Source organism: Zeus faber (genome assembly GCF_960531495.2).
Source record: "Zeus faber genome assembly, chromosome: 6".
Lineage (NCBI taxonomy): Eukaryota > Metazoa > Chordata > Actinopteri > Zeiformes > Zeidae > Zeus > Zeus faber.
Genome location: NC_137201.1, coordinates 18,398,793 through 18,409,986, shown reverse-complemented (window position 1 = coordinate 18,409,986; position 11,194 = coordinate 18,398,793). Strand labels below are relative to the sequence as shown.

General features: G+C 43.9%; 2 protein-coding genes across 2 annotated transcripts in view; one reads left to right on the top strand and one right to left on the bottom strand.

The window, feature by feature from the left end:
• Nucleotides 1-195: 195 nt before the first annotated feature.
• On the top strand, nt 196-8,788 carry terb1 (telomere repeat binding bouquet formation protein 1; the record flags this gene model as incomplete). Its single annotated transcript, XM_080002830.1, has 17 exons — nt 196-241; nt 357-467; nt 616-747; nt 1,309-1,440; nt 1,576-1,636; nt 1,784-1,902; nt 2,055-2,180; nt 2,263-2,415; nt 2,703-2,834; nt 2,937-3,062; nt 3,224-3,366; nt 3,479-3,690; nt 4,976-5,046; nt 5,156-5,254; nt 5,384-5,536; nt 7,897-7,973; nt 8,442-8,788. The coding sequence occupies 17 exons, from the start codon at nt 196-198 to the stop codon at nt 8,667-8,669; spliced, it is 2,121 nt and encodes a 706-aa protein (XP_079858956.1). The 3' UTR covers nt 8,670-8,788.
• A 474-nt stretch (nt 8,789-9,262) lies between these two features.
• The window catches only part of LOC307231662 (uncharacterized protein), a 4,053-nt gene continuing 2,121 nt past the window's right edge, over nt 9,263-11,194 (bottom strand). The window contains exon 2 of the mRNA XM_080002438.1: nt 9,263-11,194. This exon is cut by the window's right edge and continues 903 nt beyond it. The gene's annotated coding sequence lies outside the window, so the exon portion shown is untranslated.

Here is an 11,194-nt window from a genome sequence, read left to right as displayed (position 1 = left end):
ATGTGTTTTTTGCTCGTTCTATAATTCAAATGTATTTATTAGTTATTATTATTAGTTATTATAACTACCTACAGCCTTTGGAGTTTCCCTTTTATCATTTCACTGCACGGCATTTGTATGATGTAGGTGACAAATAGCCGGGTCACTATATGAACTGACCTTCGTCGACTTGATGGTTTTAAAATTCACATTTAGATGAATGGGGAACCAGAGAAGGACGTCCAGGCAAACACCCACAGCGGTGAGTGCTGAACCGGGGCGTCTTGCTGTCCAGGTGTTCCCGTCAGCGTTGAGGCGCGTCATGTGCTGGAAGGCGTGGTCCAGGTCCGGATTGTGTTGTGTTGGTTTCTTCACAGCCACGAAGACCGACCTGGCCTTGCTGCTCGAATGTGTGAAGTTCCAGATGAAATGTCCCGATTCGCAGAAGCAAGCGCTCCTCGCCGTCTATTCAATCTGTCACAAGAGAGGTCAAGAAGGCCCGAAACGAAACGGCCCAAAGCAATTCAGCGACCAATTGCTTCAAACACATCACACCGATTCCAGCTTGTCGTTTTCCTTTGGCATCGTTCTCTATTTTACGCTCACTGTTTAACTCTGTGTTTAACCATTTGCCAGAGCATAACGTGGACATCTTCAGGGAGATGGGCGGTGTGGCGTTTGTTTACAGTCTTTCCAAGTCCAGTATTGTTCATTCTGATGTCAAGGAGACGGCACTTTTCACGCTGGGAGCACTAGCTGAGACCAATGGTGTGTGTGTGTGTGTGTGTGTGTGTGTGTGTGTGTGTGTGTGTGTGTGTGTGTGTGTGTGTGTGTGTGTGTGTGTGTGTGTGGAAATATGCATACTTAAAAAATAATTATACAATATCATAAAATGCAATTTGCAATATTCAGCTGATGCAAAGTTGCACAATTTCCTTCCTTTTGTAAATGTAATTTACATTTTTGTCCACATTTAAAATGTTTAGGTTTATTGTGTTTTTTTTAGTTTTGTTCTTCTATTTTTAATTATTACTTTATTATTATTAATACTGTAGTGTATACGGTTTTGATGTGTGCTGCTCTAACACTGAAAGTATCTAAAGTATAAAGTATCTATTTATCCATCCATAATATATTTTTTTCCTGTAGCTGATACTAAATGGTCATTAATCACTTTAATAATTTTTAGAATTGAATTTTTAAAACAAATAATTTTGAAGTTAATCACTAAACTATGCATGCAAAGTTAGCTTTTATTCTGGGGAGGCCAACCTTATTCCGTCTGCCTACTTTTGTTTTAATGTGTTATGACTTTTTTCCTCCCATCAGTGTACTGCAAGACTAGTCTGTGCAGAAAGGAAACCTTTTTGGACCTTGCTTCCTCGTTGATGAGAGGGGACTCCACAGTTACACAAAGAAGGGTGGCCGTCTACCTCCTGTCTGTGCTCGTAGCCAACAACAGTAAGGCCAAGCCCAAAGAAAGATAAAACTGTTTATTTTTATGATGTTGGTAAAATTTCCTTATTCCTTCCTTCCAAATTTTAACTATCGCTTTCAATGTAACACAATGGCTTGTGTTTTTCTTTGATTCTGTAGAGATAGGACAAACACTTGCCCAAACCACAGGCTGCCTGGATGTTCTCCTGGACCTCTTCAGGTAAACTGTGCTTTATAAAAAAATCACTTGCAGTCTCCATCAATATTATAACTAATGCATCTTCGCAAAAAAAAACCACTACCACACCAATACACAGACTACACACTAAGTTCAGAATTTTGTTTTATTTATTTAATTTTTTTGCAGGACTAGTTTTCCTTTCTCCACAGAGGAAAGTCGAATACCTCTGAATGTCTCCCAAGTCTACCAGCTTTGGACATCCGTGTCTAGTGCTCTCTGCGGCTGTGTCAACAACCCTCAGAATGGTAGTGCTGCCTCGAGATATTATATTTTTTCTTACAGACGATGTATGCGGTAATTTAGCGACAACTCTTTTTAAGTGACAGTGCAGAGGCGGAGGTTCATTTCAGGACATGGCTCAATTCGTTTTCTTTACTCATTCGAGTCTTTTCTCCAGAGGAGACTCAGCGTATCTGTGTGGTAGCCTTTCCTCTGGTGATAACCTGGCTGCAAGTCACACTGCCCCGGACCGAGATTTTTCAGCCGATATGCTCCTTCATAGCCATGACGGTCGCCAACAATTGTGAGTTCAACAGTAGAAGTGCAGAAAAATACAAATCAATCAAATAATGATGTGTCCGTCTTTTCATTCATTGCCTTTCAAGGCTGTGCTCAGGAGAGTTTTTCTGTTTGTGGCGGTCTGGAAACGCTGGCTCTCACACTGGTCCGCTTTGCGGCCGAGTCAGAGAAAAGCTTGTTGTCTTGTCAGATCTCTGTCATTATCGCCAAGACTCTGTCTTCCTGCGTCACTCACAACGGTGAGTCTCTTATCCCCAACTCAAATTAAGGGTTCACAAAGTAAAAGTGCTCCTCCGTTTTTTCAGTTAATCATATGGATTTGGTCATTAACAAAACCCAGACATACAACTCGTGAGTTTAATCAGCTGACTCAGTTCGTGGGTGGAGCAAAGTTACGGCAGCACCTTTACCTTTTGAACCTGGAGTTGTCCACTGTCTCCAACACACACACACACACACACACACACAGCAAAAATGGATGAATAATCAAAATCATCTATGCCATTAAAAAATATCTCCTGTTCAGCTGTTTTGGCCACAGGTCTGGCTCAGCATGGCTTAGTTCCCCAGCTTCTCTCTTTGCTGTCCAGCCCCAACTTGGACCCTCAGGACAGACTTCCTGTACTACTCATCCTGGGCCACTGCACAGAGGCCTCTGGTAGGACGAGTTCAATGTCTCTGTACATCTGTTTATAAGAGATGCTGATGATGGGATGTTGTTTCATCTGCCTTTTCACCACCATGTCCCCTTCCCCTGTAGAGGAGCACCAGCTTCAACTGGTGCAGTGTGGAGGTCTGTCCACGGTCATTACTCTCCTCACCGAGTTCCCAAATGAAGAGCACAGGAAGGCAGCCACATTCATTCTGCAAACATGCAAACAAGCCAGTGAGTCCTGGCATTTCTCTTCATCATACCCATTGGCTTTTCAATTCTTTGATCGACTTTTTGTCGTTAAACATGGGCGCCTTATCGAACAAGCGGATCGTTTGTAGCGGTGTTTGTATATTCCGGGTTGAAGAGCTAACTTTTTAAATCTCTGCCCCAAGCGATGTCTCTGGGAGCCCCAGGCCCAGCCGCATCGCAGGGGGGGGAATGGGATGCCGAGCCCCTCACTGCCATGAGTGCCTTTTGGAGGTCAGCCAGAGAGTTGCTGCACAGGATTAATAAGCTAAAGAAGGGACAAGCCAAGGTCACACTTGCAAACACACACACACACACACGCACCTGAGAGTGTTTATGTACCTATTGGGCACAAACGTGCAACATATTAACCGGTGGTGTACGCTCATGTCTTTCTCCAGGAGGGAGATGGTCCCATGACTGTAAACAAAGACCCCCGATCTCCACCCGTAGATTCGGTGCACTTGTTGGTAAACGGACAAAGAACATCCGGAGCAGGGGAAGTGGAAGAATGGAGGAGATTGGGCGAAGCATCAGAGTTGCGTCTTAAAGGAGGCGACACCATGTCCCATGAGGCGCAGATAGGGGAGCGAGTTGAGACAGGGGCGAACTGGCAAGCAGGGGAAGGGAGGAACCTCCTACAGTTTACTTCACCGCTTCCAACCCGACAACCATTCCTGAGAGAAAAGAGGCCGATGTTGCAACAGTCGGACCAACGCTGTGCGGGTTCTGTTGGACCACGGCCTGCCCTGCAGAGGAGAAATAATGTGGGGGAAGAGGAAATGTATCGGGGAGAATACGTTCAACACTCAGACAGAACTCTCCACCCTTTGGTAAAATACACTCGAATACACTCTGAGCTCTCTGTACTTATTGCATTACACGATCAATAAGGCGTTATAGTTCATATTTATTTTATTACACAAACATAAAATAAAGAATGCACAGTTTAACAATCTGTTAAATTGTTCTATGACGTTCAAAACAATGTGCGGGGTGGCCGAAAAAAAACCCCAAAACACTCCGAAGGGCTTACCGACTGGCTTTCCCAAGGAATTGTTTTTCTTCCGTCAGAGCCGTGTGAGGAGGCAGATATTTATCACCAGGGATCAGAGACAGAACTCTGCCCTCGACAGCAGAGTCAAAGAGGAACGGAGTCTCTCTAAACAGTCACAACAGAGGAGGAGCACTGGAAGTGGTTCAACAGATATCAAAGCTGCAGGTGATGGCAATACTCATTTACAAACTCTCACAAGAGTAGTTAAGACAAAAAGAATGAAGAGGGATTTATCTAAAAACACAGAGTTCTTAATCAAGCGAACAGTAATACTGAATCTCTTTTCAGCAGCCTGTGCTAAGGTTGGAGTCCCACAGCAAGTGTTTGTTGGGGGGAATGGGATGTGTTCACTGGGCAGACGAACTGGAAACCCCGTCACTCCCAGTGTTTCAGCACTAGAGTGCGTCAGAGAGCCTCGCTGTGACAGGTCTGAACGGAGCTCACTGGCTTCTGTGGAATTTGCCATTTGGGACTTCGGGAAAATAACAGATAAACAAACCAATGTCCAAATATGAACAGTAAAAAAAAAAAAAAAAAAAAGCACAAATTGCAAAGTAAGACTCACTAGATTTTTCAAATCCAATATCAAAAACTATGTCCTGATATGCATCGGGCCACAGTCCCCAGAAGATGTCTAACTATAAATAATTTTGCTGGGGACGCTGCATGCTAGCATAGACGTTTCATTTCCAAGTGTAAATTCTGATGTAAAGAACAACAGTCGACGCTTCTACAAAAATAACGACTGAGCTGGCCGTCTGTTTTGCGTTAACTTACTACTGTAGTCGTCAGACACAGGTCAGTTGACTGAGTCCATTATTGGGTTTTGTTCTACATCCAGCCAACTTTTTAAGCCCACAGCGCAGATGAAGCGCAGCGTGCCAAGGGAGGAGGAATGGATGGACGATGATTGTAAGAAACACTGTTTGGCTTCATGGCTGTAGCACTAGCAGGTACTGTTCAACATCAGGTAGGCTGCTGAGCCAAGATGTTTGCTAAACGTCTTTTTTGTTTTACTCAGGTGCATTGTCTCTATGTTCTGAGCTGCTGGACAAGGAAATCAGCAGGATGAGGAAGCCCCCGCTGACTGCGCCCGCATCACATGGTGCAAGGTGCTCAGGTGGGACAACATGGAGCGCCCAACTTCTCCGTTAAACTTTAGGAATTACTATGAACTATGAAACGGATCTTATCCGTTTGGAGTGGGGTACCCCCCCACCCCCAGTCATTTTGTGTGCGACTCCTTCAGGCTGCACTGTGCGTTTTGGAGAGGTGACCAGCAGGACTCCATCGGCCTTCATGAGCTCCCACAGCTGCCTGGTGCACAAAGTCCTTCAGGACGCCACAGACGGCTTCAGAGCCCGTCACCACGACATGCTGTCCAGTACAGAGCACCAGAGAGGTGGGAGGTCGAAGCACACACACACACACACACACACACACACACACACACACACACACACACACACTCAACGCATCAATCTCACTTGCTTTGGCCGGTCCTTATGACAGGCAATAAAAGTCGGGAGCATTGGGATTTTCTTTTATCGCCGCCATCTGTTCCGGACCCTGTGACAAATAAAGCCACCCAAACAGAGAAGATCGCGGACAACACTGAACGGATTGTCTCGTCATCATTGTCAATGAGGGCACGCCTTCAATGATTTTTCGTGTATAAATAAAGTCCCTGACCTTTAGATCATTAAATCCCTCAAAACTTTATGAAATGATAATATGATTTTTGTGGCACTGACTGAATTACACTACTGAGCTAATTTGTTGTCCCGAATAAAATCAAACATCATTATGAAAGTAAAGATTGGTAGGTTAATCTGTAGTCCTTGCACTCCTGATAATGGTTTTTCATTCAACATCCCATGTTAAACAATCCATCTGTGATTCAGCATTGTAAATTCAAGGTTCTTACCAGGTCCTTGAGGTGCTTGAATTTTCTCCTCAGAAATGTAAGTACTGGAATACCTTGAAAATAGCCCCTTTTGTGCTAAAGTGCTTGAAAAATGCTTGAAAAAATTGCAGTAATTGAAAACCTGTGATATTCCGCCTAGTGTTGTTATTCAAATACATAATACAAATTGCTTTTACGACATAGATGTTGCCAGGGAAGTGTACATTTAATCCAGCATGGTTGTAAAAACCTATAATAGTAGATGACAATGAAATTAAGAGTATATTCGATTTTAATTAATATCGATCACATTGAAAATTGAAAAAATAGTGATTACAAAATACCTAAAAGTTATTTAATGTCAGAATGAACCCTGTAAATTATATAACAATGTCAACTATGATCACTGGCTTATTTTTCAAAATAAAACTCTCCACCCTCCAGGCCATTTCATGAAGTACATTGTGAGAAATCTTAGTCCTCCTTGTCATTCATTTTAGACTTAAAAAGTTTCAATCACACAATGGAGATAGACGCCACCGCAGTACGACAAACATTAATATTCAATAACTGGTGGGTGCGTGCGTATGTGTGCGTGTGTGTGCGTGTGCGCTCGCTGGCATGGAACTGAAGCCTGAAAGCCTGTGGTGGGAGCAGTCGTCCCCAGTGTGTTCTTGGCTGCACACAGACCAGGGAACAGCAGGAATGTTGAACAGCAGCCAGTGTTCTCACAGCTCAGGCTAGAGCTGGTTCAGAGCAATACAGCTGTGCTAAGCTGTTTCACGCCCCGCCGAACATGCCGTGTGTGTGTGTGCGAGCGTGTGCACGGCCTGTGAAAGTGATCTGATGCGCCGGTGCCGCGGTAGTGCCAGTTTAAAGTGTTGTTAGAGCATTGAGCAGTGGAAGATAAACACGTCTTGTCGTCTTTATCATACTCCTCTGTTTTCCAGGGTGACGTTGCCTTATTCCTGCCCTGCCGCCTCGATTGTAATGACAAAAAAGAAGTGTCATTTTTTTCCCCCTCCTTGCCATGCAAATGTTATTTATTTTTGTTTTTTGTTTCTTTTTTATTTTTCCTCTTCCCGTCCTGTCTTTCCACTTATCTGTCTCGACTGTCTCGCCATGGGCTTCTACAAGCTTCTACATCCCATTGTTGCAGCGTTGGTAGGGGAGGCTGTGTTCTGTTACGTGGCGTCTAGAATAAGACGTCTTCATGTGTCATTGTGCTTTCACGCTGAGACGTAGCTCTACTGTAGCGCTCTATTTCTCAACACAATGGCTTCTTTCCCACCCTCCCCGGACTGCCTCTCTTTTGTCTCTGCACTCTGCTTTTCTGTCTCTTGTCTATCCGAATCCAGACTGCTCGTCACTCTCACGGCCTCCCTCCCTCCCTCTTTGGTTACATCTGTTTCTCTTTCAGCGTCCAGAAAACTCTCTCATTCCCCTCAGTGTCCAATATGACCATTGTCTCTGCCCTGCCCCTCTTCCTGCCTCTCCCTCCCTCTCCTCTTTTATGTCATTCTTATATCCCCCCCCGTGCTTCTCGCTCCGTCTCCTTCTCTCTCCGCTGCTCCTTCGGGGCAGCACCGGGTTTGCTCTCGGGCTTTTGTGTTTTGGAAGGCATCCGAGTTTTGGGGGAGAGCGATGATGTCATGTCACGCCGACGAGGAGGGTTGCAAGGAGAGTCGAGAGGAGAAATAATTGTTCTTCCTTTACTGTAGCTTTCCCCCGTGGCTTACGGGAATAAGCGGAACATCATTTGTGCTCGGTCCCGTTCTCGTCTCAGTTCTGTCACGCCCATCCCCGAAACCCCCCTGTGTCTGCTGTGTGTGAATATTCTGTCTTTCAATATTCAGGGAGAAGACAGGGTGATGAAGGAGACTCTCTTCACGATCGGCCCAGGACTAAGCCTCGTACAAAGCCTGTGCCTGCTGTAAGATAACACTTTAAGCATTTTAAGAACGCAGATGTGCGTTGGCGAATGCATCCCCATCTACCTTTTTGCGTGGGGTGGGGAAAAAAAACGTCTAAAATAAAGAAAGGGGCCCTCAATAGAGGATTTTTTTTTTTTTTTTTTTTATGAAGTGAGGGGCATCATAGTAGCGTTGAACTGTGACGTTAAAAGAAGGAATTGTCAGAACCTTTTAAAGAGGTGTGTTTGTTGAACTCCTGGATTTACGTCACAAGGCTTTGTGGCGGTCACGAGGGAAAAAATGAAAAGCGCAGGGGCATGGTTTTAATAGCCTGTTTGAGTGCAAGCACATGTGCGTCGTACATCCTTCATGTCCTCCACCCTGCTGTAAACCCCCGCACTCCCACCTCTGGTTTTCATCTTGGTTTCCCCCCCCCCCCCCCTCTTTTGACTTTCTCTCCTTTTCCCCTGTACTCCGTGGCTGTGCAGCGGAGGGCAAGGAAGGACTTCACCCGTGAGGAGGAGAAGTATCTGCTGAGTGGGGTGAGGAGGCTCGGCCGCTCCTGGAACTCCATCCTGTTGTCGTACCCCTTCCAGCCGGGACGCACCGGCGCCCACCTCGCGAGGAAGTACAGGCAGATTGTGGCAAGAGGAACAAACCAGCCTCACGTGTCCCTGCCGGTGCCCCATATATGGTCGTCACGTCAGAAAACCTGACCTCATATTTCAGCCGCTCTTGGGCCTGACCGTCCCCTCTTTGTTTTCAACTGGAGTCCAATACCAAGCATGCGGGTTGCACCCAGTCCATGAAGAGAGCTCATCACATCCCAATGAAATTCAATATATTCATACATCTGTTTGAGCTCAAATAACTTTACGTTTTCAAGTTTGAAATTATAAATTGTAAATAGTGCCCAGTTACAAATTAATAATATATTGCAGTTATAATGTAATGGTCTATTTAAATTATTAATTATATGAATGTTTTTTAATTAATGATACATGTATTTTTTTCTCTGTATTTTGAATAACCACCCAGCAATATGTCAAAGCAATGTTTTTTGGGGTTGTTTTTTTTGCAGTCTTCTCTTCAACACTCGTTATCTGTTGAGTGAGGAGCTGCATTGGCTTCATGAACATTTTCCGAAATGCGGTGTTGATAAATTAAAGTTTATGTTCAGATTTGATGAAGTCATTTTGTGTTTTTGTATGACCTGGTAAATTGGTTCAAATCAGAGTAAACTGGCATCCGTGAGATGTACGTGCAGTCACAAAACTGACCTTTATACTTTCAGCCCAACTCCTTGCCATACAGTGCACATCAGAATCAGTTTTATTGTCACAGAAACAAATGCCGATACATTTTTGCTGCTGTTTACACATTTGTTTTGGTATTCTGGCAATCGTTCACATGAAGATACAGGAAATTACAAAAAAAAAAAAAAGACAGACAGACTCAAGTCAAGTAGTTTTGTTTATTGAGCTGAAAGCCTTTGGTATGACAGGAATCACAAATAGTGAGAAAGAAATTCCTCGTATATAAGTGTACCATGTACCTGGTGGAAATAAACCCATTCTGATTCTGAATTCAGAAATGTACTTTAGAATCTGCCCTCTGAATCCAGAACCAGCTCTCTCTTAAGTCTGCCCTGTATTAAATTCCAGTGTGAGAACACTAGGGAGTGACTCCAACTCCTTGCCCTGGGGCTGAAGCTAAGACAGCTCTGAAAAACAAATCCACAGGAACACCACTGCATCTTGGTAATTAACCGCAGTTAATCTCTGTCAGTTCAATTTGAATGTAACTTAACTATCCCGGTGCCAAATAAATAAAGATAAAACAAGGAAAACATGCATCAAGAAGCCACGAGACTTTCATTTCACAAAACGAGTCACCGAAACGAGCTTCCTTTCCGAGCAATTTCAAGTCGTACGTGTTGCTGTCGGACTGTATCGTGTCAGAAATGCGTTGTTCGACGTGGTTTGTTCTGAGTCAGGGCAAGACTAATCAACTTCACTTTTTGGGTAATAATTTCACTTCTGTCCCCACATTCCACTAATCCCCTACCAACAGTGGGCAGAGATACTGGGAGAGTAATGTAGTGGGAGTCCAGTGTGGTGGGAGAGGTATGTGAGGAGAAGATTTCCCATGCACTGCAATGTAGTCACACTGCAGACTTCTGACCCTGGCCCCCCGAAAAAAAGAGAGAGAAAAAAAAACAAAAAAAAAAAACCCCTTCCTTTGGAAAGAATGTTGCCTCGTCTTCCCCCTCCACTTCCCTCGCCATTTCACAAGCACAAGTCTGAGTCCCTCTTTACGTGTTCCGCATAGCGTTTGCAAGAATTTATTTTCCATATGTGCCTCATGTCTCCCGCATGTAAACCGGCCCTTGTGCAAGGGGCACGTTGATAGAGTTAAGGCTTAGTGGAGGAAAGAGTAAACCCTCATGTAGTCGTACTCCAGCCAAATTGACAATTAGATCATCAGAAGTTGATTTTTAATGCCTTAATAGGATGCTGAATGACATAAAAAAAAAAAAAATATCCAAGTTAGTTGCATCTCACACTCATTAATCACCATGGAAAGACCGAAATTGGCTCTGCAAGAACATTAATCATTTCAAATCAAGTAAAATGTCTATTTTTCCCCTCCCAATTACGTGCTGCTTCTCTCTCTCTCTCTCTCTCTCACCGGCTCAAATTCACAAAGTGTTTCACTCCAAAAATAAAGTTTCTAAACGGCATTGTCATGAGACAACAACTTGTCAAGTGAGCGTAGGGTTGTGTCGCATAATGCACTTGGGCTCGCTATGTTTACACCCACGCTCGGACACAAGGTTTCATGTGTCAACCCTGAAGATCAACCCCAAGTGAAAGAACGACATCATCTAAGATCGTTTTGTCCGTACCACATCCGTTATATTCTTATTTGCACATTTATGTTGGGTTCCATTCATAAATTCATTACATGTCACTTTTCTCCGCATTTCCCTGTTTTTTTTTTTTTGTTTTTTTTTTAATTTTGACATCATTACGTACAGACAGTGTAGTGTTAACCTAACTCGTATCCACGCACGGGAATGTTTGCAACTCCACAAGCTTAATAAAGTGTTGTTTCGAATGTTTTGAACAATCAGAAAACGCCATTTTAACAGAAGGCTCTAGTGTTTTCAAATGCACTTTAACACAAAACTCTGGGGGTGAGATTTCCGTTCTTTATTTTACAATTAGTCCAGTCGCTA